This window comes from Glycine soja, chromosome 6 (assembly GCF_004193775.1).
Source record: "Glycine soja cultivar W05 chromosome 6, ASM419377v2, whole genome shotgun sequence".
Classification (NCBI taxonomy): Eukaryota; Viridiplantae; Streptophyta; class Magnoliopsida; order Fabales; family Fabaceae; genus Glycine; species Glycine soja.
Genome location: NC_041007.1, coordinates 15,319,947 through 15,347,737, shown reverse-complemented (window position 1 = coordinate 15,347,737; position 27,791 = coordinate 15,319,947). Strand labels below are relative to the sequence as shown.

Genomic DNA, 27,791 nt, shown 5'->3' with positions numbered 1-27,791 from the left:
TAATGTTAAGAGAATAAAGTACACCACCTTCACGAGAGGCGAATATCAAATGAGAATGAATGTGAGAGAGAATGAAGAGATTGGAGCAATTCATGAGAAAAAAAAAGTTTATCCACAAAAATTGTGTAAAAGTTATCTAATTAAAATTGATCGTTTATTAACTTTTTAAATTAATTATTTTAAAGTAATTTAAATGATAAATTATAATTGAATGATATTTTAATAGATATTAAGCTTTAATTATATTTAATGTTATTAAATATTTAAAAATTAATAATTTTATTTATGTATAACAATATAAACTACCTGCTTAAGATAAATCTTTTTGATTTATTATATATATACCTTTTATTGATTATATAAATTTATTTTTATATCTTTTTTCTTGTAAAATATCTCAATAATCTAGTTTAGGTCTTTATGTCAGTGTGACACGTAAAGAAACGACCAATCATTATTTTAATATCCTTTACAATCAAGCGTGAGAACAATCCTAAATGTTTTTACAAAAAAAACTTTTTAAATTAAAAAAGCCAAAATTTAAATATCTTTGTAGTTATTTGATATTTATTTATAAGCAATTAAAAATGTTTAATGAAATTTATATTCTCAATTTACTTCTAACATTATATACATGTATTTACATACTCAAAATATTATTGAGTATTTACATTCTCAATAATATTTTTTTACATATATAAATTTTAAATAAAAATAATAGATTTAATAAAAATTTATATATCTAAAAATATGTATTATTAGATCAAAATTAATTATTATGAAATTTATTATGTGAATTTATATGTGTATTAAATATACATTATAAACTTTAGTATTATATATATTTATATTAATTATTTTTTAATATAATTGGTCTATTAAATCAGTTGATTGAAGTGTTGTGTTAACAATTTGAAGCTCACAAATTCAAAACCTGTATGAATTATTACTTTTAAATTATTTTATAAAATATAAGTGTAAAATAAATTTGAGTGTTGAAAGAATGAATAGGACATGAATTTCACATTTTAGGCCCAAATTAAATTCAGGCTATTTTTGGCCCGACCCGCTCTAGTTTGCAACCTGTATTGTTCCGGATAGTCCGTTTTATCACCTATAACCAGAACTGTACTGTAGCAACCGTGGATGTAGTTACTGTAATTATGCCGTTGCACTCGAAAATTCAGTTTTCTCCCGCTCCAACAAAATCAAATTAATAAAGCGACTGCGACATAAATAAATAAATCATGAATCCTTCAAAGTTAAACCCCAAACCTTGCTGCTGCGTAAGTTGTTGAAATCCCGGTATCTGTCTTCGATTCCAAGTATCAAAAACCTTCGCATTTTCTCTCTGCACTCTGCAGTGTCGAAGGCAAAGTGAAACGGAGAGAGTGCGAACGAACGAAGATGGCGTCAATCTGCGACACCTATATCCCTCTTCGACTACAGAACATCGACGCTTTCACCGCTTCTTACAGAAACTCTCTCCAATCACTGAGAACCACCGCACTCGAAACCGCGCGATCTCAATGTCACACTTTCCACTCCGCACTTTCCAATCAGTAACTTAGGGTTTACACTCTCCAACGTTCTTCTTAATCTTTCTCTTTTTCTTTTGCAGCCGAACTAACAGAGATTCAAGCTAAACTCAGAGAGGCTGAGGATGATTTGGTAAAGGCACTTGCAGGCACTCACACTTACATCTCTCTCTTTTTTCACTTAAATTCTGTTTTGTTTGCTTTTTATTTTTTTTTTTTAATTTGAATTTTTCTTTTTACAGTGTTTTGGTTTGGTGTTGTGTTTTACTTTTCGTGCAGTTAAAACTCGGAGAGAGGCGAAGCGAATGGCGTTGAAAGCCGCGATTGATTCTGTGAAGGGAAGAATTGAAGATCTGAAGACGAGTATTCCGCAGCAGAGAACAAAAAACAAGGAATGTGCTACCGTTGTATCGCAGCACCGGCTTGGTAACAGCCTGTTTCTCGGCAATTGCAATTTTTTGTAGCTATCTACAGTTACTATTGTTCAATAGCAGTTTCTGCGATTTTTGTTTATTTATTTATTAACTTTTTCATTGACATTGCAAAACTAGTCTAATTAATTAATCTGTAACTGAACTAGGCAAACGCTAACAAGTAACAACACTTGAACTATGGTAATAGTATAATTAACTCTCATACTCCATACGGGCGCCGGTTTGATTCCCTTGATGCCACTAAAATCCCACTTAGTGGCAACCATCTTCACTCTTCAGGGAGATCCCCTAGCATCAAGGGGCTAGTTGAGCAGCTACGAGTAGGTAAAACTACTTGCTGTTTAGGCCTGTGCAGTAATCCTCTGGATGGATCTCTGCAGGCAACCTCAGCATGCCATTGGTGCTCTGCCCGGTAGCCTGAGGTGTCTCCCCATTCTACCAATTTTATTCAGAAAAAAGAAAAAAAAAGTGTGCAAGTCATGTATTTTAATATGTGTGCTTTCATATTTATTTAGATACTTTGACATGCACCCGATATGAAGGGTACCGAGTTGTCCTTAATCATATATTTTTCTGAAGATTGAAATAAAACATATTCTGGATAACTATAATCTGATAAAGATTAAACTTACTCAAGGCTAAAACAATTGGTCCGGTTTCAGCATTGAAATGACATTTTAAATCATAATTCATGTTCAGTTTCCTTTATCGTGGATTAAAGAACGGACTTCTTCCAGGAGAGGGATTAGCGAGGCCTGAACATTTAATCTGTATATCTAGTTCTGCACTTGTTTTTACAAGACCATATTTTGGACATCTTTTCCTGTCTCTTTTTCTCTTTCCTTTATTTGCATTTCTGTGCTTACTAAATTTGAAATTTTGCATTATGAGAAATATTGTGAACTATTCTAAGCACCTCTACTTTTCCCCTATTCTTTTTTTCCATAAAAAAGTTTTGGCAGTGTCTGAACAGGAATCAAATGAAAGCAGTGAGCATAGAGATGAAGTCCAGGAGGCCATATCTTGGTACAATAGGATCCTTGGTTTTCATGTTGAAGGTGGACGTGGTAATTGAAGTTAATTGTTTTTTGTCCTTGTATTGCTCTTTCCAAATTTGATATCCTTACAAGATCTTCTTCTTGTTAGGGGTAAAATTCACCTTCAAGAATATTAATGTGGACAACCCAAATGAGGAGTTCTTTTTTACCATCCGCCTTGAAGATGACATTTATACATGTGAGCATCATATATGATTTGGTCTATAATCTTAAAAGTAGACTATTTTGCATCATGAAATCTGAAATTAGTCTTTATATTTCAGTGCTAAATTGTAAACCATCTGTCAAAGATACTGACGAGGTGATCCATGAATTAAACAAGACAAATGGTCTATTTAAATTTGTCAGAACAATGAGGAAAAAGTTTCAAGAAGCAGTGGCACAAGGTACAATTTTAGCTCTTTCGAATGATTCCATGCATGATTGGGGGGGCGGGGGGTCTGGCCCTTTGTCCATTCCGATCATTATTTGAAGCTGTGACTTCTGAAAGCCAGGGCTGAATCAGCTGGTTTTTGTCAAACTGGTAAACTATTTCCAATTCAACAGGTAGAAGTTAGTGATGTTGCAGAGTAGCAGGCTATGTCAGGGGAAAGGATCCAACCTGGCTCTTAGTTCATGGCTATAAGTTGTTGTGGCTACCATTAAGTGTAATGGCACCTATGGTGGTGCCATAGTGTGATAATTGAAAAACAAATCAATTTACTTTATCATTCATTAGCTTTCTAGATTGCAGAATACCTTTTTTTTTTTAAAAAAAACTTACTAGAAAAGTACTAAGTTATTATCATGACCACATTTCTAGAATTTATATCCAATCAATTTAACATATTTTTTTACAAAAAACATTAATTAAAAAAATCCATTTATATAATTTAACATAAATAATTTCAAATAAAATGTTATAATGAGATTTTTTTTTTATTTTCATTAACTGGGGGAAATTAATGTATTGATTGCTTATTATATGTATCATGAAATTATTTGAGCATGTTTTTAATAATTTTTTGATAACTTCCATATTTCTTCATCATTGGTTATTTCTTTATGTATTTTATTTAAGATAAAAATATATTCAAACCTGGACCTCGACTGAGCTTGTATCCCTTCTCTGGTTTGACGATCCTCTAGTTTTGAAACATTTAAGAAAGTGGGGCTTATAACTAATGTCAGTTTCTAAATTACAACTAATCAGGCAGTCTATCTATGACAACAAATGAACATCAAGAATCTGCCTTTATGTCTGCATCTGCTCCAGTTTTATCAATATCAACCATTACTGAAGGAAATGAGAATCAAGATGAACCCATCAAAGGCAATGCACATCTCCAGAAACAAGTCAATCGAAGAAGGGTAAAATCTCCTGGATCTGCATCATCTGTTTGTCAATCTCCTCGTTTGAAGGTAAGAATCAAATTGGTCTTATATTTATTGAGTTTAATTTTATGTTTCTGCACAAGGTGTTATCACAATAGCAGGATTCTCCTTATGAGAATATATTTTTCAGTTGCTGTGTTGTCTATTATTCTTTCAACACGAATGTATGATTGTGGAGTTCCTTCATCGGTTCATAGCATTTTTTCTAATCTTCTCTTGGTATGACTTAGCTATGTAATAGCTGAGAGAAAGATGGTTTTGGTTAGGCTTATTGCTTGACTTGGGCTTCTGCTTCCATTTAAGATTTCTGCCAACTGCCATAGGCAATTTGTGAAGGGAGGCCTGCTATGGTGGCGCCATAGACTGTAATGGCTCATTTATATGATAGAATTTTGGCCTTCCACCATTATGTGTGACATTCTCTGTAGTATGGCATGTTCTTTTATTGTTACTTCCGAGTCGCATTCTTCTTGTCTCTTGTTAAAAGTTTCAATGCATATATTCAGTCTTCCGCTTACTTGAATGAAATAGAGACTCAAATGGAATGGGATGAAATATGACCAGCATATGAAAGATTTAAATTGATAATCAACGTTTATATATTCTTATATATTTGTCTTTCTCTTATGATAACAATTCTCACAAAGAGGCATTATTTTTTAAATATTTTATATTATATTTTAGGTGAACTTTTCTGAAAGTTAAAAAAATTAAATAATATTAGTGCGCATCTATCCATATGTAGGTGTCAACTCAAATACTCAAGCTGTATCAGAAAGTGAGTTTAGGTAACTCAAACGTTTAAAATCGGCTTGTAAGATGAGAATTGTTCCCGACTTATATAATTTATCTCAGCACTATCTTTAGTCAATGTGGTACTTCAACATGTCCTCTTTCACCCGTAGGTATCTGCCATATGGGACTTTCAACACACCTCTATCTAAGGGTGACCACAATTTAGGTGGCTTTTTCCAACATTTCCCCTCATTCTCAAGGTCACCTGCCTATAGCGTGACAAACACAATGACCAATCTAGGATAGGCTCTGATACACCATATCATAAAGTGAATTATGAGTCTAACTCAATCCTACAAAATCGATTTTTAAGGTGAGGATTGTTCCCCACTTGTATAGTTTATCTTGACACTATCTTTAGTCAATGTGGGACTTCAACATATTCCCTTTTCTCCTCATTGGGACTTTCAACACACCTCCACTATCTAAGGGTGACCACAATTTAGGCGACTTTTTCCAACAAGGAGGCATCAATGTTGTAAATATGTTTGATGTCGTGACACTTCAAACAAGAAGTGTTTGTGCTTCAGAGGCTTTAACCGGTTTTGTGTTGCTAAAGCACTCACGTGACGCTACTGACTTGGTTTGTGCTGTATAGTACTTGGCAAATTTTAACCACTTTGTTATCTAGCTTAGCTTTCCTTCTTTTCGATCTACACTGGATCATCCATTACCTGATTTGGAGGCAGGATCGCTTACAGGAACAGACTTGATAAACTTTATGTTGATTCTGCCCTTAATACTACTCATCCTTTTCAATTTTTCATCAGATGCATGGGATCATCACCACTAATATTTTTCCTGGCATAATTTAATCATAAAAAAACTTGTGTGGCGGAATTTCTAGATGAGGAAATCAAGAAAATTGTATGTGATTATTGCACATATATAGTATTTAATGTGTATATAAGATCAATTTTGCTGAGGTTTAATATATGGCAGGTCAGGAAATGAAGCGGTGTGGGGGATGCTCACCTGCTCGGTACCTCATTTTGATGAGACATGCTGGTTCGTGTAGGGCATTAATTGCTAACAAATTGACATGTAAATTAAGACATACCCAGGTTCTGGATGTCTGAACCTGTATATAATAGACCAGAAGATCCCTACGTTTTTCGTTTATGGTCCATTTGATATTTGTGTGTGTATTTTAATTTTTTTTTCCCATTGTTGATATACTCGTATTGTTCAATAAAACATCAGTCATTCTAGTGATGATAGTTGTTTTGGCATTGTAAATAAAGTATTGATCCTTTTATTTATTTTATCTTCCCGTATGTTCTAAAAATCTGCATTTCGACCATGTGGATGAAGTCTGAAGTGCTGGACACACATCTATTTAGTGGGTGGATGGTTTTTCCTTTTCCTTTTCTGTCATGTGGGTTTGGCTAGTAACTTGTTAATATCTATATTCCTGATCACTGGGAAGCACCTTACCTGACTTGAAAATTTTGAGTTGCTGGAAGGAGGGTCACCTATCACGCCGCAGTCTTGATCAGTCATATAGATGCTTTTACCAACAATAAATAATATCAGTTCTCCTTTGAGTTTGAGACTTGGATAGTAATTGATTATTGTGAAAGTAGCCTTGGCTTTCATTTGCTTTATAGAGCATATCAACTATCGCTTTGTTATTGTAGAGAGATTTTATGTTTCATTGCTCTCTTATTTGTACAATCAACATGGAACTACACAGGAAATGGGGTTACTAGCAGGAAAGCGCCATGATTATGTTGTTTTAAGACTCAAATCTTGAGTTGAGCCTGCAGGTTAACGCAAATGAATAACCTAATATACATGGTGTCTTGAAAAGGAGAAATGCTTCAAATTGTTGCTTGACGCAGTCGTTTTTGAAGCAAGGCATGGGTGTTGTTCCATAGCGTTTGAGCTTCCGATTCGTCGTTTGCAAGGCTCGAGCATTTACTCTCATTGCAATCTGCAAAGTATTTTCCACTTATCCCTTCTGTTTTGGGGCTCAGTGCAACATAACACGTAGTTGATGCACCCTGCGCACACGCATTGACATTGTTACCTCCCTCATAATGCAAAATTATTGCATTACTAGTTCAGTCCACTACAATTTTACACAGCACGTTATTTGATATCCATTATAAAGTAACTTTGCCTAATTGTTGTGATTGTTTTCCATTGATATCTACGTCAATAATTCTACACCAATGCAGCATTCAAAATCACTGCAAGTGTACTGAACTGAATGTGTTTGTTTACACACCTGCGATGTCGTTTTGAGTAACTTTGATGCGATAAAAAATAGGGAATCTGCATGGAAATTTTACCAATTCTTAGTGATGTTGATCAAATGAAATTAAGACGCGAATTATAAAACTTATGAAACTTTTTACCTACCTGTTATTAAGCCCTTATGAGCTCTAATAATTCCTGTCTTCACAATGCCTGGATGCACTGCATTGATTGTTACTCTTTCATTCCTTGCCTGTAATTAATTATATTCCAATTTTCATGAATATTTTAGTGGGTTATTCAGAAGCATGAAAATCACTATTCACAAGGTATGAGAAGTACTAAAAAGTTTAGAGTTATTTCTCATTGCAACCTTCAGTTGCTTGGCTATTTCCTTTGCATGCAAAATATTTGCCAATTTTGACTGAGCATAAGCGCGTGTGCCATTATATCTGCGATGGTTACCAGATAGAAATAGGGAAATACTATAAGTATCCAAAATGTAAGGCAATCAGAATTGTTATAATTTTGAAGAGACCAAAGTAGCTGTACTTTTTTCCACTGAGTATGTCGTTGAAACGAAAACCATCTTTCTTCACCCAGCTATGTATGACAGAAGAAACGTTTATTATTCTTCCTTGAATACCTGTCTTCTCTGCCGTCTCTATCATTTTGTCTAATAATATTTCTGTTAACAAGAAATGACCTGCAATTGAAAAGAAAAGAAAAAAGTTCAATATGTTGGGAATTTTGAAGAGGTTAAAGACTAAAGAGATTTTCACCTATGAGTTAACCACATAAGTAAATTTAACTGTACACATTAATCTAAAACATTAAGATTCAGGTTTATGATTCTTCTAATAACTTAAATGATGGTACTCAACCACTTTAACACAATAAAACAGTTTAAAGTGAATATTTTCTCCCTAAATTATGGATCACTTGATTAACGGACACAAGTTACCACCATTTGTGTGAATGGTTGTTGTCAATTTTTAAATATCTTCATTCTTCCATTCTCTTCTGCCATTTATTTTGTTAATTTATCGAAGGACAAAAATGGAAACAGAAAATTTGATTCCAAAAATAAAAGCGTTGTTGCACTTTAGAAACGGGCCACTAAGGGCTTTGGACTTTGAGCCCATAAAGAATAACGCATGCCTAGTGCTCAGTGTTTGTGGACCAAAATGAAGCCTCAGAGTGATGTATAAGCTTTCTCCATGTTGTGGTCGTGGACCCTTAAATATGGACGATTGTGTATTTTATGTTTTTGGGGGGACCTTAACAAACCAAGTTACTTTTTAGATATGTGATAATGTAAACTTTTTATCATCAAATAAAATAATATTAAAGGGAATAAAAAAAATGAAAAGAATCTTGTCTCTGGTGTAGATAACAGTAATGAGCACTTAGTTCAATTAATTTTTAACCAAGTTTTGGGTATCTCACTTAAACTTTATTTTAGGTTAAATTAAATTATAAATAAATAAAACCAACCTATACAATTTTAGGATTGAATAGAAGAATTATGATAACATGGTACCTTAAAAATCAGAGTGACGACAAATTTTAAAAAAAAATTGGAATGATTTATTTATTTTATTGATATCATAATATCGTTCTGAATCTGCTCAGTGTCGCCTAATCTAAATTAAGGTGGTCTCCAAGGTTATCTTAAATTTGTTTCATTTCTTTGTGCAATTGTCCTGTATTAAGGAACTCGATCAGAATATTAAATAGTACCATCCACATTATCTATGCTGAACGATGATGAGTACTTATCAAAGAATATTTAACAACAATGATTTCAATCTTAATGTAAACCCTAAGAAAAGATCAAGAATCAGAAAAAGTACCTAAGTAATTTGTAGCAAATGTCATCTCAATTTTATCCTCAGAGAACTCCAAGTTTTGAGAAAACATCCCTGCATTGTTTCTGCAAAATTAATTCATTCTAACTATTAGTATTAGTATATATACATCATGTATGTAAAACATGAATGACTTTGATTGTCCTTGTTCTTTCACAATGATAACCATCATTACTATGAAATGAAAAAAGGTGGAACGATATGATTGTAGATCAACAAACTTACATGAGAATGTTAAGGGGAAGTTCTAAAGCCAAAAACTCGGAACAAAATCTCTGCACAGAACCAAAAGAGCCAAGATCAATCTCCAACAGAATAACCTCAGCTTTTGGAGTCTCCTTTTGTATGTTCTTTTTCACTTCCTTTGCCTTCTTCAAGTCCCTTGCAGCAATCACAACTCTCACTCCTCTCTTTGCTAACACTCTTGCTGTTTCAGCTCCAATACCAGAACTCGCCCCTTCAATTAAAATTAAAAATTCAATAACAATAACAATAACAGAATTAATTAAATTAAATTAAATTAATTCCACATATGTATCACGTGCTCTAGTTTTAACCGATATAATATAAAGTATTTAAAGATTATGGCATTCTTAAATGAGGGTAGATTAGAAAATGAGGGAAGGATTTTCTTAATTTTTATTTTTTAAAAGGATATATATATATATATGATAAAAATTATTATGAGTTTGTGCCTTTGTGGTGTACGTAGTGTAGTGTAGGTAAGGGATCATGTTTGAACTTGATGAAAGAAGGGTGCACACAAAAGAGACAAAAGTCACAAAACCACATCTTGCTGCGGCTAAAAACAACCACACCACATCTTAAGTGGCACAGTACTCATGTGATGTGAGAGAACTCGCATGTTTGAAACTTAGTCTCTCATCTTCCCTCAATGAAGCAAAAACAATCAGAAAGAAAGCACCATATATACAATTACTATCGAATTTGGCTAAAAATTGGATAAAGATATTAAAGTAAATTTTCTATTTTTCCTTGACAAAAAAAGATGGAAAATTAAGTAGAAATGAAATAACAAGATATGGTGCTTCAAGAATCACCAAAACCAAGTAGCACAGCCATGCATACTCAAGCACTCAGCTTCCTAGAGAACAGACTCATCGCTCAAACAAGTTTTGAAAGACCACGAGGTAAAAAAATAAAAAATAAAAAGGGCAACCTTGTTTAATTATAAATTTTTGGTGAAGAGGAAGTGGAGGATGAAAATTAGTTAAGCTTAATTTTCATGGTTATTTTCACCCCCTAGCTTTTAGAAGCTGTGTTTTGAGACTTACCGGTGATCAGAGCGGTTAGAGCAGAAGGAAGGAAGCAAGAACAATCTTCAGTGACTTGTTCAGCTGTTGAATTTGAGCCAAAACCACTAGGGCCTGCCATTCCTGCTAAGTATCTTAGTGTTGCCTTCATGGCTTTAGAGTGTTGCAAGGACAAATGGCGTTTGAAGGTGAGACTGCAAACACATGCAGCTATTTTTATAAACAGCATATAATATATGTTTAAGTATATTTTTACTTCAGTTTAAGTTTTTTTAATTTTGGTCTGTAAGTTTTATTTATTCATTTTTGTTCTCTATAAATTTATATTTTTCAATTTTTATCTCTATAAGATTTTTTTTTTCATTTTTAGATAATAAAGAAATGCATGTTAATTAAAGTTTTGAATTTCAACCTTGGGCATCGAAATAATCTTTCTCTAAAATAACTTATCATAAATTAATGTTTGTAGCTTGAATAAAATTTCATATAATCTTAGAAAAAATTAACAATAATTAAAATCGTACTTTATCATTTTATAATGTATACTAAAAAAACAAAAAAAATCATTTTATAATTTATTAATCTCCTCTGAATTTATTCCTAGGACCAACCTAGCTAAGCTACCTAATAAGTTGTTTCTCAGAACGACAATGTTCAACAAAATCATTGGTCGAGACACCTAGCCGGGATGGTCCACAAACTACGTGATTAGAACCTACTAAAATGGTTTAGCATATCAATTTTATTATTGCCCTTTATTTTTGGCTTTTCAGTTTTTTTTTTCCTTCCTCATAATTAATGTTTGTTCTTATTAAGTGGCTTGCATTTTTCAGTGGTCTTCTTCGGTCACTGATTTGATATTTTCTGGTAAAATTTGCGAGAGCATAATTAAGCTTTTGTCCTAATAAAAAAGTGCATAATAACACTTAATTAAGGTAATTCCACAAATCATTACGTGAAGATTACCACTAAAGTAAAACTAAATGCCCTTGTTTGTTTTTTCCTTTCACCTTTTATCGTGGTAATCAATTTGTGTGGATCCAATTTGCTGTACTTTCTAATTTCCTTTTAAAATATCATCTTATCATCTTTGTCATCTTTTCATGGAATTGAAGTCAAGCTCATGACCTTATCCCTTTGTCATATTTCCATAGATTTGAAGCTAAGACTTCATTTTTTTTTTCCCTTTTTTTTAGAAAAGGGTGGAGGAACAAAAATTATTACACTAGTTGCACAAGAAATGTAAGGAGAAATAAAGCCTGAGTGCCAAAAGTTTAAATTGTCTTAGATTTGGGGACAAAGTAACAACTCTCAAACGCAATTCCACAAAAAGTAGTAGATCACTTATTCTACCACATTAATTCAAAACTTAGATATGGACCCCTCGATAAATTCAATACCTGAAGGAAGAAAAAAAAACTTAGTGAGAATGACCCACCTAAACAAATATTATTCTAGACTTGTGAGAAAGACCCACCCAAACAACACATGAATCACAGTGAGAAGACCTACATAAATGTTCCTGATTTAGAAAGAAAGGAAAAAGACTTAATTAGATAGTTGTTGCATAGCCTTGTGGTCCTAGAATATACTTATTGAGAAAAATCAAGACAAATATGTTGCAAACTTATTACCTTATAATAAAAAAAGAGAAGAAAGATCCAAACAAATTTTGCAAACCTCAAGTTTAGGAAAAAGTATGCACGTTCAAGACTAATGGCCAGTGTGGCCACCCCATCACATTTTTCAAAAAGGGGGATTGAAATTAAGGTTTTAACCCACTAATAAAAATGTAGTTGCGGCATCATATCACCACCAGAAAATGGGTTGTTATCTTATAGTGACAGAAATTAAAGTCACCTATGAGAACCTTTAGCCATAACTATTGATTAAAAAGACAAAGCAAGAAAAAAGTCTCCGTTATTTTAGAACGTGCCACATCCATCTACAGTGTGTATAACTATGTGAAAATAACTCACCAAGATTAACACCAGTAATAATGATTTATGTCATTTAATCAAGTAATTAAGAGTTTGGTTAACAAAAAAAACTATCTAAAAATAAACAGTCATTCGTATACGTATCAGTTGAAATTTTAGAATAATAAAACCTACCACCAATGTGATCGAATACTTTCAACATATACGAAGAAATGCCCTAGCTAAAAACCCTGTTGTTTGTCATAACTGGAATGGCAAAGATAAATAGACCAGATTCTCTATTGATCGTAGTTACTGCTACTCCCTGATTAAGATACGTGATCTGCTTTGCCTAACTTCTTGTTGAAAAGGCCGTTTGACGTTTTACTCTTAACAAAAGTAGTTTTACACTCAACAAAATTAAAATGCATTTTCTGTCACATCTACTCTCAATAATTTTATTTTATTTTCTATCGTGGGTTACAATTGTTATTTTAAAATTAAAAAATCTAAATTTTCCTACTATGTTCTCTTACTAATTATTTTTCCTACTTCATTCATATGGTAAGTATTGAACGTCTTTTATACTTTCATGGTATCATAAAAATTAATTCTTCATTTAGTACTTTTATAATTAGTAGGAAGATATATACTAGCAAGGATCATTAAAAAAAATACTATAAAGGAGTTTGTCACGAGTAAGTTGTGTAAATGGTTGTAAACTCAATTCTTATGGATAAAAAATAAATATATATTAATATTTTTAAAAATTTCAGCAAAAAGAAAATAGTAATATTTTTTGAAATTTTAAGGATTTTTTGTACTGTTATAAAAAAAAGTGGTTGTTAACTTATCCCAAATAAAAAAGAAGTTAATTGCAACCACGTCTTAAATGATCTAAAAATCCTCATTAGAAAACTCATTCAAATTTGCATTAAAATCCTTAAATTTTTCTTGTATGTGGAAAATGACCCCTTTATTTTGTTTTCCCTGAAGATGCATGCATGCACACTACTGATACATATATGCAGGAATATGATATGAATGCTCCCTTAACACGTGTGCATATAGAAAAACCAATGATAACATGTAGCATGCAATTTAAGTTTTGATAATTGAAAATTTGCACATACTATACGAGTGAGAAAGGAATCAAAGCTAGCACGGACACAGACAAAGACACACATAGGAGTTGCAGAGACAACTAAACATGCTTTTGCTGCGTGCACACCGTTGCCATTCTCTTCTCTTTTGTCCATATGGCGCTCTGAGAAAATGATGGGGGCGGTGTTGGAGCCTTGAAGGGTAAAAAGATAGGCACTGAGGTTGACCCTTCAACAAGGGAAGTGGTGGGAATAGCAACTATGTGTTGTGTATTGGGCCCCATTGTGTTTCCCAACTCACCAACACCATCTCATCAACCTGCCACACCTCTTACCAAGCACTACTCATTCTCTTGTTGTTTCACATGTGGCATCTTCTTCATTCTTCATATGCATCATGGCTAGTGCCAAGAGAAAAAGTGTGTGTGTGCGTGTGTTTTTATTTATCATTTAATCATGAGGTATCTCACCATCTAAGGTTTTTTTATTTAATATTCAATTAATCTTTGATCCTTCTCACCGACTTTTTCTATTTTGTAATAAAAAAATATAAAAAAAATTATTAACTTTTTCACGGTGTATTTCATGGTGTATTTCACTAAAAATATATAAAAAAAATTCTTTGGAATTTTGTTTTCAACGACCTTTTAATTTTTGTACTATGTATTAATGTAAAGTGTATATTAGGAAATTGATTAACTTTTTTATTAAGATTATCAAAATTAAATAATGTTAATTAATTTTTTTATGATTGTGATTTGTCCTTTTTTTTATATTTTAGTCCGGAAACTATCTCTAATTGGAACTTTATACCTAAATGGAGGATCTAACATCAGATCTTGAATAAGAGACCTAATATTTAACTACTTTTCCCAATAACATTTAGTTAAAGTTAAATGGCAATGGCATGATCATATATACTACATACATATCCAGAACTAGCTAGATGCTTGTAGGACACAAAGCTCCTTCATCAATTAATTACCATCATTCAAAAGCGAAAGTCATGGGCTTGCTTCCACTCATACCCTTCATTTCCCCCTAAAATTTATATATATAAAAGCTAATAAGCGGACAATTATGACTAGTAGATTCTGATTGTGCCAAGTGAACTGGACTGGAGCAATTGTTGTGGTGTTTCGGTAAGTAAAGGTTGAAACAGCCAAAAAATGAAAAAGTTGAAATATAAACTAAATTATTATCTTTGTGGAAAATTCTTCTTATTAACGTATTAAAACACATATTATATAATATAGGGACATTGATCATATAGATTGATTAATTATGTCTTGTGTGAAAGTGTAAACAGTAAAAGAATACTGTCTTTCTTTCTTGTTTAAAGCCTTTAATAAGTCACTTTAAACATTGATTAACTCGAGTTAAATCAATTAGGTAGAACCAATTAACTTGACTCAAGATAAAATGTCTTAATTAAAAAATAAAATAACTAAAATTACATATTTAAAAAAATAAAAAGACAAAAATTATATTTTATTCAAAATATAGAATCACATACAGTCAAGGTGTTTTTCAAATTAATCTCCCATGTTAAAAGTTATATATATATATATATATATATATATATATATATATATATATATATATATATATAAAATTTATCATGATATTAATATGAAATATTTATTATAAAAAAATAATGATTATTTTTAGTCAAAGATCATAACATAATATTTCTATTTTTACATACAAAATAAGTATTTCTATTTTAACATAATTTATTTCATTATCAGGATTCAAATCTTAAACAATTTCATTAAATAATACAAATCGTTATCTTTGGATCAGTTACTTACTGTTGGTTAAAAATAATATATTTATTTATGCCGAGAATAAAATATTTTGTGAAAAATGAGTAGCCACTCGAGTTAGTCTTATCAAAATTTAAGTTATTGCCACCTGAATGTAGTCAAACATCATGATGTTACACTCGACTAAATAATAAGAGAGAGATTAATAATGTCAACTAGTAAAATAATAACTAAAGTGGTTTTAAATTCAGTTCCTAAATGCTGCTGTCTTTGATTTGATCAGCTATGGCTTAATCTCCAACCAAGCCTTAAAATCATGCCATCTACAAAGGTGTTGGTAGATTCGCAACATAGTTTAGCTTGGAAATTGATTTACAACCAAACCAGCATTCTCATTTGTTAGAAAGGCATAATTGTCAAAATGTTAACGAAACCCCATGCAGAATTCAAAGAAAATTGGTAATGTTTCACTTTCTAATATTTTCCTGTTATTTATAATGTCTCACATGCAGGAGTATAACAATAACCAACTTGTTACCTTTTTTTTATACGATATATGTATAACAACCTACTTGTTATTTATTAAATAATTGTAAGTAGTAAATTTATTAATTAATCTACTAAAATTTCTAACACAAATGGGGGCATAGCGCTAATCTTGGATATACATGGTTGGATGTACAAAATTACCTATATACAAGAAAACAAATTAAGAATCATGGTGTATAGCAAAGTTAGATGTCTTATGTAATATTTTTAGCAATAATTGTTAGAGAACTTGTCTTTCTTCCACGCATACCAAATAAATATCAATGAATAATAATAATAAAAAAACATTTTGGGAAGATGCAAATATGGTATTAGATTATAGGTATTTCAATGCTTTTATTTCATTGGATATTACATATTGCACCGATTGGGTAAATAAGACACTTTGTTTCCTGTTTAAGCCATCATATAAGGGTGCAATTATTTTCTGTTGAAAAATATCAGTACTATTTTCTTATTTATAAACTTAAAATAAGCACTAAATGGAAACGAATAAAAATCACTAAACCAAACTAATAAATATTTTCATTATACTCTCTTAGTATAAGAGAATATCTCTCAATCTCACCCAACAAGGATGAGTTACAATATGGAAATTAGAACTCTCTTTCTGACCATCATTCTTAAGATGGATACTTCAACTCTTCACAAGAGCCTCCCTATTTGGATGAGAGGGGTGTGACTTCCTTCAAGAATGAGTGTTGGATACCAATAAATGAGTTACATTCACAAAATTTCTTATAACTCCAATCTTCAATTTCCTAAATGGAGTGTGTAAGTCTCAAGATCAAAGAAATCAATTTCAAGCCCTTGGAAAGTGTTCCACAACTTCCTTTGCTTGCTTTGAAATGTGTTTTTCAATTTTTCATGTATTTGAATTAGCATGTTTACTTGAATGTGAATCAATCTTAATTATGGAGAAATTTCCAACATTTTCAAAGTAATGTTGTCACTTGTGGTATGATGATACAATTGAACCATTTAAATATTTATTTTAGGCATTCTTAATTACAATATACAGCAACAAAAACTCATACTATATGTATGAAGTCGAATCTGGATATTATTTAATTTTTCAAATACTTTGAATGAGTTGTTGAGGACTAAGAAATGCAATTAGTTGAGTTGTGAGTATGATACTTGTCATAAACTTGCCGTTGAGATATAACTTGTCACCAATATTAATACGTATGGCAAAAGTATACACACAATGTTTTTTTACTTATTCAGAATGAGTTAAGTTTTTCTTAGCTTCGTGCATATATGAGATAGATGAATCTTAATCTCTATGCCAATATGTTATTACTAGGGATCAACCATGAAGGAGCTCGAAGAGTATCATTTGATCGTGCTTCAACCTACGTGCATCAAGTCAATCATGAGAAGCTTAGAGTTGCTATTGGAATTAAAAGTCAATTTTCTTAAAAGTTGCTTGGGAGGAGGAATTGGAGTGGATTCTCACCTTGTTCATAGGTATGCTCACTTGTTAAATTGTTCAGTTATGTCCATGCCGTTTACATATCTTGGGATTCCCATTGGGGCTAACCAAAGAAGAGTGAGTGTGTGGGAAAATATCTCGGGTAAGTGTAGGAATAGACATAATAGTTGGAACCGTAAAACACTTTCTTGGGGGAGAGGGTTACTTTGATTAATTCAATTTTTTCTTTTCTTCCACTTTTTTTTTGATCTTTTTTTAAGGTTCCAGTTGAGGTGGCTCATAAAATCACTAGACTACAAAGGGATTTCTTATGGGGAGAGGAGGAGGGTAGGAGAAAAATAGCATGGGGGAATTGGGAGGTGGTTTCCACCAGGCCGAGGGAGAGTAGAGGCCTAGGAATTAAAAATATTGAACGATTTAATGTTGCTTTAATTGGAAATGGAGATGGAGAAGGAGTCTTTGTGGTATTTAGTGCTAAAATCAAAATATGGATCCTTGGGTGACTTGCCATGTAGGAGAGTTTCACACTTGGATTCCATATGGTGGAGGGATTTGGTGGAATATTGTGGGGGAAAAGAGGGAACCTTCATGGTTTGGTAAAAATGTTAGGTGGAAGGTAGGGGATGGAAAGAAGATACAACTTTGGCATATTGATGTGACAACGAAAAGTTGGCCTCTAAAAATGAGAGGTTGTTTTTAAATATTTGCCAAAAGGAGGAATTAGTGAGTGATGCTGGTGTGTGGGAAGATGGTAATTGGTGTTGGAGGTTGAGCTGGAGAAGGCAATGGTTCACATGGGAGTTACCTTTTGGTGGAGGCATTCATGAAGGATTTAGAAGGGTATAAATTGAGATATGATAGGGAGGATAATGTTTTATGGAAAAGTGGTTCAACAGGAATATATTCGGTTAGAAGTGCAAATCAGTATTTCTCTTTTAACTACGATTTTGTTGAAAACCTTTTCTATAAGAACCTTTGGAAATTATTCATTCCTAAAAATATTGCCAACCATAGAGAATCTCTTATGGCGTGGAATTGAGTTTTTACAGATAGGAGTTACTTCTACAAAGAAGAAAATGTGGAAATCAGTGTGGTGTGCTTGGGTGTGGGCTCTATGGTGTCACAGGAACAACATCATATTCAAGCAACAAATCATTGATTTGGATTCGGTGGTGGGAAACATTAATTATAAATCATGGATATGGTTGAAAGCTAATGTGAAGGAATTTCATTTCTCTTTTATTGAGGGGTACTCTAACCCGGCTACATGCTTACAATGCTTAAGGTTGTGAATGTATATCATGAATCTGCTAACCTTTTTTGGGAGGGCAGTTTCGTGTTTTTGGAAACTCAAAACATATTAGAATTGTAGTGGATATAACTGGTGTACAAGAAGGGATATGTCATTTAGCTTCTCTGTAATAATATACTTTGTAAGGGATATGTTTTCCTGCTTTTTTGTCATTTTGCTGGTTGTAATGATAATTATGTAATTATCACAGGTACTTCTGGTACCCAGTAATACAATCCTTTTTGCTAATCCAAAAAAAAAAGTGAATGACATTAAAGCTAGCTTTCAGAGTATATTTCAAAAAGGTAGACAAGAGAAACTCGTAATAGCATTGTGCATAATGTAAAGGGATAGAAGGTTGAAAGAGATCCAAAATTATTCAACACAAGGTGATTTTTTTCGTCACAAAATTTCATCTCAATTGATTTTTTTTTTCTTTCAGTAATTTGACAATTAGTTTGAAATTAAAATTTTTAATAAAAAAGTATTTTTGCACATATAAATTATATTTTATATATATGAGAAACAATTTATACCTTGATACAAGATTAGTTTTAGCTATTTATTTTCAAAAAAAATATTGAAATTAATTTCAGAAATAAAAAAAAAATGAAAAGGATAGATTCAAACAGATAACAAGTTTAAAAAAAATTCAAAAAACTCTCTGGTTGAAGAAAAACTCCTAAAAACGTTCTTAATAATTCCAAAAGATGTTCAAGTTTAAAATAACTATTCTAATTTATATAAAGAGAGGATATTATTTTTGGAGAAAAATTAACTTTAATTTTATTTAAGTTCATTCTACTAATATTTGTACCATGCATATTTTTAAACGAGAATGGTTGGAATAGTGAGAAAAGAATGATAACTTGATAATGCATCTCCAAAGTCCAATGTAACTGTTTTTTTTTTTTCTTTTAAAGAAAGATAAAGCTTAAAAGTAATGTGCAATTTTGCCTTTGACGGGAAGAACTATAAAAATGACAGGACCTTTGGGCCCGAGTGTCAAAACAATGTTCCCTTTGGTATTAGTCAAATTTTTGTAGCTGAATTGATGCATTCAACGGGGCTAAAATCTAACTGACAATTCCTAATTAATGCATTATCCATAGCATTAATTAAAGATCACTAGAAAAAAAATACAGTATGATTTTTATTTGTGCTTAGCCCACGTGCCATATGCCAATTACATGGTGACAAATGGCCCCCAAAATAGAAAATTCATATCAAACGAGCCAATCACGGAAGACATGGAAGTGGCACACATCAATGTTAGTTTTCCCTCCTTTTAATTATACCTCCACACATATACTACCATTAAGAATAAGATATTATTATCTTAGACTAGATAATCTAGATTAAGCAATGACGAGAGAATTGTAGCTAGATTATTTTTCTGTAGTTGGGGCCCTTGTATACGAAGATTTGAAGAAAAAGTTGTTTGTCTTTATGTTAATGAGCAAATGTAACCAAAAAGATGATTATGTATGCATAATCCAAGGTCAGAAATCTAATCCTTCATGTGTGGTAGCTAGGAGGACTTGATTAGTGATGATGGGCATACCTCCTCCTCAGCAACACCACAATAAAATAATAATAATAATAATTAAATAATAACAAAGTTGTTCTTTAAACGTGATTATTATGCGAGTTGTCCCTTCAAAACACCAAGAGTGGTGGCCAAGGGAGACACGAAATTAGAGAACAAAATTATTCAAAGACAATAATATGTGTTTGCCATTGTTGGAGAGTGGATTATTCTGTGCAGAATGTATAAAGCAAGCAACATGAAGTAGAGCTATGTGGATGAGAATTGGGCTTTATACTACTAAGTTTGCTTCCATTGGACATTTTGACACGGGATATGAGCTAGAGTTTTCAAAAGGCTTTTCCCATTTCTCAGTGTTGTTAACATTTGTGTCCCCAGTGAAGAAAAAAAGCCTATATATAATAATAAATCTATATTAAATACTTTTTAACTTTTTTGTTTATCCGCTTGTGCTATAATATGCTTTAAATAAATCAATGTTTCTAGTTTTTAGCGAGTGGATTTTTCCAGTAAAAAAAACCGATATTTTCTTGGTATGTTTTCTGAATCAGGGGGAAATATTTAGCATGAAATATAACATCAATTTTTTATTCCAGCATGGGTATGATTGAGTTGGATTAAAGAGATATTTAATCATTCGTGGAATTACAATACTTCTTCATCAGATTCAGTTTTGATAAAGAAAATCATTCAAATAAGGGACTTTATTATCTCCAAAGAACTAAGTACGGAAGAGGCCAAAAAGAATATTCAATCTTGGAGCACCAATGAACAATTGCTTGTTGGCAAAGTCTATGAATACATTAGAGGTGTCAAACCTATTGTTAGTTGGTGTTCTGTTATATGAAACCTAGCAATTTCCCCTAAGATGTTTTTCATTCTGTGGCTTGCTAAAAGGAATCGGCTGCTTACTCTTGACAAAGTTGCTTTTTTGAACAAGGGTTCCCTCTGCCCTTTATGTTCAAATGAGGCTAAGTCAAATGCTCATTTGTTCTTTTCTTGCAGGAAATCTCTCCAAGTTTGGGCTCACATTCGTGATTTGACTCCTTTCCGCAGGCGTTTCACTTCTTTATAGCGCATTACTGACTCTTTAATTAGGGGTAGATCCACATCAGGTGTTCAAGGAAAATTACGTTGTCTGGCTATAGCAATTACAATCTACTGTATCTGGCTGTCTAGGAACAAGCTAATTTTTGAAGATTATCAATTTTTTGTAATAGAAGTTATTAGCAAGATTAAGTTTACAAGCGCACCTGTTGCATTTGTTTTAGCATCTTGATATAGACCTTCTTATATTAGGGAGACTTTTGATTTTCTCTAGCTGTGGAGTATGCCTCGTTTATTGTTGTATCATTTTAGATTTAATATAATTTACATTTTTCCCAGAAAGAGATATTTAAATCTAAATAAATCAATATTAATTGGTTTAGGTTGATTTACTTTTTGTTATTAAAAAATTAACAACTTAAACTGAACTAATTCAATCATATTTATTTTGGTTTAGGTTGGCACATTGAGTCTATTAAGGAAATAATAACATAATAGAGGATTAAAATATATTAAAAAGTAGTAAAATAAAATAGAGAAAAAAAAGGAAATCATGATAAAGAAAAAAAAAGGTTAATGAATAGTCACAAAAGTAATAATTATAGAATTACATAACTTAAAAATTATAGAATTATGAAATTATATAACATTTTTTAAAGAAAATTTAAATTAGTGTCAGTTCAAATCCAATAAGATCATGTTTTATATGCCAAAATACAATTAGGAACGACAAGGTGGAGTAGGCATGGGTAGTAGCCCCCCACCTCGTAAACAAAAATTCACGTTGTATCTATCCATATTCGTGCAAGTATCTAATAAGTGAATACTCATAAATTTGTATCAATATCAACAGGTTTTCATGATCATCCATAGATTTTACTTAAAGAATTAAAAAAAAAACAATAATTGCACCATTCAACACTTCACTCATAGTAATTAAAAGTAAATCAATTGATCAATACAAATAATGAAGTACTAGTGAGGCAAATTTTAGGAGTATTTTAACTTTTAAGTAATCTTATAACAATGGATACCTACTGACACAAGTATTTTGATACTTGTGGTGCCTTATTAATAGACGGGTAGGAAAAAATATGTTCAAATTACTTGTATGTACCTGTCTAACTATCTAAATTGTATTTATTATGGATTTTACCCGAATAATGATGGATGCACATTGGTGGGTGTGGGACAATTGTTCCCACAAGATTTTTTTTACATAATATATATACTACATTTATTTTCTGCCTCATAAAACATTTTTTCTTTAAATGAATGTCAAAAATTATAAGAGATAAAAGAGAAAATAAATAAATATTAATTTTATCACTTTACCTTTCCAAAAGTATTGACAATAAAAAAATATATAATATTTTTAAAATATCAAAATGTGTATAAACATAGGTATTTAAGATTTTTTAGCTTACACATTGTGTATTTTGTAAATTTTTATAATATTTTTTTAAAAATATTATAACTTTTTGCCCCCAACTTTTGAAAAAATATGAATTCATCACTCACTGTTCACAAATATTCGTGAACATAAGGATTTTTGTCATCTTAAGGTCCAATATCTAAGTTGATGTTATTGGGTTTGTAGTTTTAAAATTTGAACTGAATTAAAAGGTTTGAAGTTTGAACCAACTCAAATTTATTTTAGTTTGGTTTGCATTAACTTTGAGCTATCGGGTCGACCCAGACCCAGACCCAGACCCAGACCCAGACCCAGCCCAATTTTCATTCCACGAGTTCTTCTGTATTATTTTTATTTTGTTCCAGAAAACCGTGATAGAGTCCACCCTCCGTCTCTTTTTATTTTTGGATGTAGGAAATTACTTCCTGCACTCTCTTTTTCTTTTTCACCTCCAAATGTTTTAAGAGTCCCATTTTAGCCTCCCAGATATAAATAAATGCCTAAACGGCCTCCTCCTAACACAAAGCCCAAAATCTGAAAAATCCTTCTTTATACATCTTCGTTTGGGCCTCGTCGGGTCATACTCCAACACTTGAAGAACAGAAAACCCCACGCTCCAACCCTAACGGCCCGCGCAAATAAGCATGCCTATAAATATCATCTCCAAAACCCTATTCTCTCATGCCTTCACTTCACAGAATCACAGTGTTTCTGTTAGCCGGCTAGGATTGGCATGCCTCGTGTTAGTGTCTTGGTTCTGATTCTGCTATTGTATGTTGTTTGATTCAGTTCATTATGTTTTAGTATTTGTTATTTGTTGTATGGATGAACACACCCTATGAGGAAAGAACTCCCAAAAATTGATAGGAAGTGCCGTATGACACTCTAAACACAGCGCCAATTTTAAGAACGCTCTCATCCACCGATGTCATCGGTCGAGAGCGTTCTTTGTGGTGCTGTGTGTGTGATTTGAAACGGGTCTCTGAGGGTTTTCTTTTCTTTTTAATTCTTTTACTTTTAGTTTTGTTTGTTATTTTAGGGTTAGGTCCGATGCCACGTCGCTGATAGCCATATGTGAGCATTGACCAGCGATGCTATGATTGGACCAAAAACAAGAGTGAAATCCATTTGTTTCGCATCTTGATAGGAACCTGCGGATCTCATACTTTCATGATCTGCGGAGCCGTTTTATGCGATTACATCTCTAATGCTGTCTTATCAAAACTTTCTGATGTTTTGTTTTAATTATGTTGCTGTCATGTGTGTTTGGAGTTGGTGTCTGTGAAGCCGATGAGGATTAGATTTAAATTGGAATTACCGTCTGATCTTTGATGAGAATTTCTGGCTGACTGAGGCTTCGTGGTTGGCTCATGATATAATGGCATGCTCGTGTTTTGTAGTTTTTGGATTTTCACATTTTTCATTCTAGGTTACGATTTTCAGGATGGTTTTGTTTACATTCTGGTTGTTTTAGGGACTCAGGAGGTATCATTGATTTGTATTATTTAATTGTAGTATGCGCAAAATCTATAATATTTAGAAGAGCAGTCTCAAGATGTTGATTGTGTGCTTGTTAATCCCTTGGCATTTGTATGGAAATGTTAATCCAAAATGTAACATAGTTTTGTATTAAGCCAAGGATTAGTGGGGCATTGGCTCAAACTCTAATTGTCCTTAGGGTGGAAGAGAGTACTGTAATGCATATGATGTATTGGTAATGAAAGCCGAAAGATGAGCAAACCACGGTTTTACCCAAGAGGCAGATGTTAAAAATAGTAACATTTGAGCTGAAGCTAACGATATTATTTTTTAAGTATCCATGTCTGATGTTTTATCAAGCAGGAAATCGTTTTTTTTATTCTGTCATGAAAACTTAGTCAAAGCAAACCTTTTCTGGCTATTAAATTTTCGTGGCATCAAAACCAAATCTCTCGAACACGTTCACCGTTAAATTTGTTAGTTTAGCTTGGATTTAAAATTTGTATGATTAGGTGCTTTGAATTTTGTTATTATGTAAATAGCACAGACCAACAAGTTAGCCTCTGATGATGATGAAAAATATAACTTTCGTTCTTCCGATATTTCCATGAGGAAAACGTTTGGAGACCTGAACTGAAGAGGCTTTCTTATGCTTGACTTCGTATTCCTTCTGCCCAAAGAGGGTGAACTGTTATTTGTCACAATATTCAAGTGTTTTATGTTTTGTTGTATAGATATTTTCTTGTTTGCTCGTAGCTTTATCTACATATTTCCACTTTTATTTGGCATCAAGTCTTATATGTTTTCTTGTATAGATACTATGAACGTCAAAGCTAGTTCTAGCTTAAGTATCAAATAGCCTTTTAATGTGAATTTTTGGGGTGGAAGATGCAGTTCCAATCATGCACTTAGCCTCTGAGGATGATCAGAAAAATACCTTTCCGAATTGTTTATGAGGAAAATACATGGAGACCTGAACTGAAGAGGCAATGGCTATGTAGTGGCTTCTTATACGTAGGCATTCTGGCTTCAAAATATTAACATGTACGTCTAGTGTTTGTATGGAATAGTTTCAAAATGTGTAGTTCTTTATGTTCTTGTTCTTTTGTCCTTGTGTAATTACGCTGGATTATTTATTATTGTAGAATATAGATTTGGTCCATCCAAATTAGATGATTATTGGAGACTATCAATGTTGTACACTTTGGAAGTGAAGAAAGCAGGCCCCTATGGTTTGCCCGTGCTGCTCCAATGTCCTTCTCAGTCATTCCCTATTTTGCAAAATAGAATTACCAATTTATTATACTATATATAGAATTAATGGACAAAAAAGCTCACGTCATTAATATAGAATTACCAATATATACATCCCCTCCCCAAATTTTTTTTCAATATACACTAGTTTGACTCTTATTTTGCAAAGTGCATCATTTGTATGTAGTGTGTCAACTCGACTTCTACTTCTAGATGATGCTTTTATTTTTTTTTTAATATAAACTTTATTTTTAAATTTGTTTTAGTTTAAATTATTAAAAATATTTTAAATCTTGAGTTTCGTATTTTTTACTTGAAATATTATATTATATAAAAAAATTTAGTTGATTTTGAAAATATTTTTTTATTAAAATAATTTTTATTTGTTTAAGAAAATGATGTTATTAAATATAATTTTTTTTATATTTAATTTTTAAAAGTTGATAATAGACTTTGTTTCTTATGCAAGACTTTTTTTAGTTAACGTTAAATATCATTTTTGCATTAATAAAAAATTAGAACTTCTAATATTATTTTATTAAATATAATTTGTTTGTTTATGTCACTAATTTTTTTTTAAAATGATAACATTTTTTTGTTTAACCATTTATTTATAAATGGATATTACATTGTAAATAAAATATTTAAACAATAATATTTGTTGAAGGAAAGAATGAAGATGAAGGGATGAAGGGACAATTGGTTATCTTTAACATTATTTGCTTTGCTAATCATGTTTTTTTTTTAGGATGAAATATAATTCATGAATGTTTTGATACTTGTAACATTTTATATTGTTGGGTTTGTTTTGACACCCTGGTTATTGATGTGATCAAAGAATTATTAATCCTCATTAGTAATGTGATCAAAGTCATTTATGTTTTTTTTCTTCATGAAATCGTATAATGAAATTTTCATTAGTAATGTGATGTTTATTTTGGTTTGATATTTGTGTTTGTGGTTGTTGTGAGGGTGATGTAAAATATTATGATTGAGGATGATTTTATTGATCAAAAAAGGTTTGTTGGACATCATAAAAGACATTTTGATATAATAGTTGTGTGTATGAAGTATAAATTTCAAAGGCATCTTGTGTTTCAATGTTGTTGTATGAAGACATTGGATCATTGAGGTCCAAGTTGTACATTAATTGTTGTGGATGCGGTAGTTCTAGTTGTGGACACGAGGAGGGTTGTGGAGATGATGATTGTAGTTGAGGGTAATAAGGTCAGTAACAACATATAATTTGGTGCATTGTTCTGCATCGTGCACCGAGCCCACATGGATTATTTAGAACCATATTAATGTGGTAAACGTATGCATGTGAGATAAGAGTGTGCAATACCGCACATCAAAGGCGACAGTCTATTCACTGAATCATGATTGTTGACCGCATTATTCTGTATTGTGCACTGGTCCCACACAAATTATTTAGACCCACATTAATGGGGTTCCCGGTGCATGTGAGTGAACAATGTGCAATAGGGCACATTAAAGGTGATAGATTGTTTGTTGCATCATGAGTGTTGACTGTAGTGTTTTGCATCGCGTGCCAAGTCCACTTGGATTATTAAGAACCATGTTAATGCAGTAAACGTACGCATGTGGGCGAACAATGTGTTGTAGCATACATTAAAGGCGATAAATTATACACTGTTCACTCACATGCGTACGTTTCAGATCGTTGTATTTTGCATCGCGCGCCTAACCCATGCTGATTATTGAGAGCCACGTTAATGCGGTAAACGTACGCATGTGAGTGAACAATGTATAATAACACACATTTAAGGTGACAGTTTGTTTGTTGCATCATAAGTGTTGTCCGTAGTGTTTTGCATCGTACGCCGAGCCCATACAGATTATTGAGAACCAGGTTTCAGATGGAGTGGTGATAGATTATAATATTGGACCACACTTCATGGTGACTTGGTTGGGTATAGATCTCATATAGATCATATGAAGAGCCATGAGGTATAATACTATCATGAATTGAACCATCAATATGTATATATTAACATTTACTAATGTTGCATTGTTAGCATATATTTCAATTTTATTGGGTTTCATATAGAGGATTTGAAGAACACCTACCGAGACATGCATACAAAGACAGAGAGATTTGGTATACATGTATTGTAATTATTTGTTTTCTGATTGTAGAATGACATCAAACAAATCGGGTCAAACTACAATTTGGACTAAAATAAGATATCCTTGTTGATCTCATGAATCTTGATCGACTTCACCAAATTGGCATGCAAGGCAATCATTATAGTGATTGGATGAAATATCATGCAGAGTGAATTAATATATGGAAAAACAAACACAATGATGTTTTGATTAGACAATGGGTTGAAGGAATAGTGACACATACATCGGAGTATATGGAATGGTATATGGAAAAATTTAAGATGGAGATATTTTAGGACAATT

The 27,791-nt window shown here is 32.2% G+C and overlaps 2 protein-coding genes, 2 long non-coding RNA genes, 4 other non-coding genes and 1 pseudogene across 13 annotated transcripts; 8 read left to right on the top strand and 1 right to left on the bottom strand.

The window, feature by feature from the left end:
* The first annotated feature begins 1,170 nt into the window (after positions 1-1,170).
* LOC114416431 (kinetochore protein SPC25 homolog) lies at positions 1,171-6,461 on the top strand. Of its 4 annotated transcripts, none has more exons than XR_003667470.1 (9): positions 1,171-1,531; positions 1,622-1,671; positions 1,818-1,964; positions 2,926-3,039; positions 3,119-3,208; positions 3,294-3,416; positions 4,223-4,431; positions 5,150-5,512; positions 6,142-6,461. XR_003667470.1 is itself a non-coding variant. In XM_028381291.1 (8 exons), the coding sequence occupies exons 1-8, from the start codon at positions 1,408-1,410 to the stop codon at positions 6,151-6,153; spliced, it is 885 nt and encodes a 294-aa protein (XP_028237092.1). In that variant the 5' UTR covers positions 1,171-1,407; the 3' UTR covers positions 6,154-6,461. The 4 variants fall into 4 exon arrangements, 1 of the variants encoding a protein (XP_028237092.1); XR_003667469.1 differs by having other exon boundaries at positions 1,622-1,687; positions 2,935-3,039; XR_003667468.1 differs by having other exon boundaries at positions 1,622-1,687.
* Positions 6,462-6,741: 280 nt separating this feature from the next.
* LOC114416430 (short-chain dehydrogenase TIC 32, chloroplastic-like) lies at positions 6,742-10,748 on the bottom strand. 2 transcript variants are annotated; one of them, XM_028381289.1, is made up of 8 exons: positions 10,568-10,748; positions 9,498-9,729; positions 9,258-9,337; positions 7,954-8,107; positions 7,775-7,853; positions 7,567-7,654; positions 7,433-7,479; positions 6,742-7,205 (listed from the first exon to the last, which is right to left on the bottom strand). In XM_028381289.1, the coding sequence occupies exons 1-8, from the start codon at positions 10,695-10,697 to the stop codon at positions 7,023-7,025; spliced, it is 993 nt and encodes a 330-aa protein (XP_028237090.1). In that variant the 5' UTR covers positions 10,698-10,748; the 3' UTR covers positions 6,742-7,022. The 2 variants fall into 2 exon arrangements, with proteins under 2 accessions (XP_028237090.1, XP_028237091.1); XM_028381290.1 differs by having other exon boundaries at positions 7,064-7,273.
* A 5,898-nt stretch (positions 10,749-16,646) lies between these two features.
* On the top strand, positions 16,647-18,825 carry LOC114416428. The gene is made up of 2 exons (XR_003667467.1): positions 16,647-17,359; positions 18,374-18,825. It is a non-coding gene; the product is annotated as an uncharacterized LOC114416428 (long non-coding RNA).
* A 4,413-nt stretch (positions 18,826-23,238) lies between these two features.
* Positions 23,239-25,356, top strand: LOC114416427. Of its 2 annotated transcripts, none has more exons than XR_003667466.1 (2): positions 23,239-23,367; positions 24,999-25,356. It is a non-coding gene; the product is annotated as an uncharacterized LOC114416427 (long non-coding RNA). The 2 variants fall into 2 exon arrangements; XR_003667465.1 differs by having other exon boundaries at positions 23,242-23,396.
* On the top strand, positions 23,458-23,616 carry LOC114417541. Its single transcript, XR_003667803.1, has one exon. It is a non-coding gene; the product is annotated as a small nucleolar RNA Z112 (small nucleolar RNA).
* On the top strand, positions 23,670-23,829 carry LOC114417560. Its single transcript, XR_003667821.1, has one exon. It is a non-coding gene; the product is annotated as a small nucleolar RNA snoR2/U65 (small nucleolar RNA).
* LOC114417550 lies at positions 23,910-23,986 on the top strand. The gene has a single exon (XR_003667812.1). It is a non-coding gene; the product is annotated as a small nucleolar RNA snoR77Y (small nucleolar RNA).
* On the top strand, positions 24,664-24,747 carry LOC114417528. Its single transcript, XR_003667792.1, has one exon. It is a non-coding gene; the product is annotated as a small nucleolar RNA Z159/U59 (small nucleolar RNA).
* Positions 25,016-25,092, top strand: LOC114417529 (annotated as a pseudogene).
* Positions 25,357-27,791: the final 2,435 nt, after the last annotated feature.

Excerpts from the sequence above, each read along its gene's own strand:
- LOC114416431 (XM_028381291.1), top strand. The coding sequence starts at position 1,408 with ATGGCGTCAATCTGCGACACCTATATCCCTCTTCGACTACAGAACATC. Across the intron at positions 3,040-3,118 it reads TCATGTTGAAGGTGGACGTG|GGGTAAAATTCACCTTCAAG; the intron begins GTAATTGAAGTT and ends TCTTCTTGTTAG. Across the intron at positions 3,417-4,222 it reads TCAAGAAGCAGTGGCACAAG|GCAGTCTATCTATGACAACA; the intron begins GTACAATTTTAG and ends ACAACTAATCAG.
- LOC114416430 (XM_028381289.1), bottom strand. The coding sequence starts at position 10,697 with ATGAAGGCAACACTAAGATACTTAGCAGGAATGGCAGGCCCTAGTGGT. Across the intron at positions 9,730-10,567 it reads TCTAACCGCTCTGATCACCG|GGGCGAGTTCTGGTATTGGA; the intron begins GTAAGTCTCAAA and ends TTTTAATTGAAG. Across the intron at positions 7,655-7,774 it reads AAATAGCCAAGCAACTGAAG|GCAAGGAATGAAAGAGTAAC; the intron begins GTTGCAATGAGA and ends AATTAATTACAG.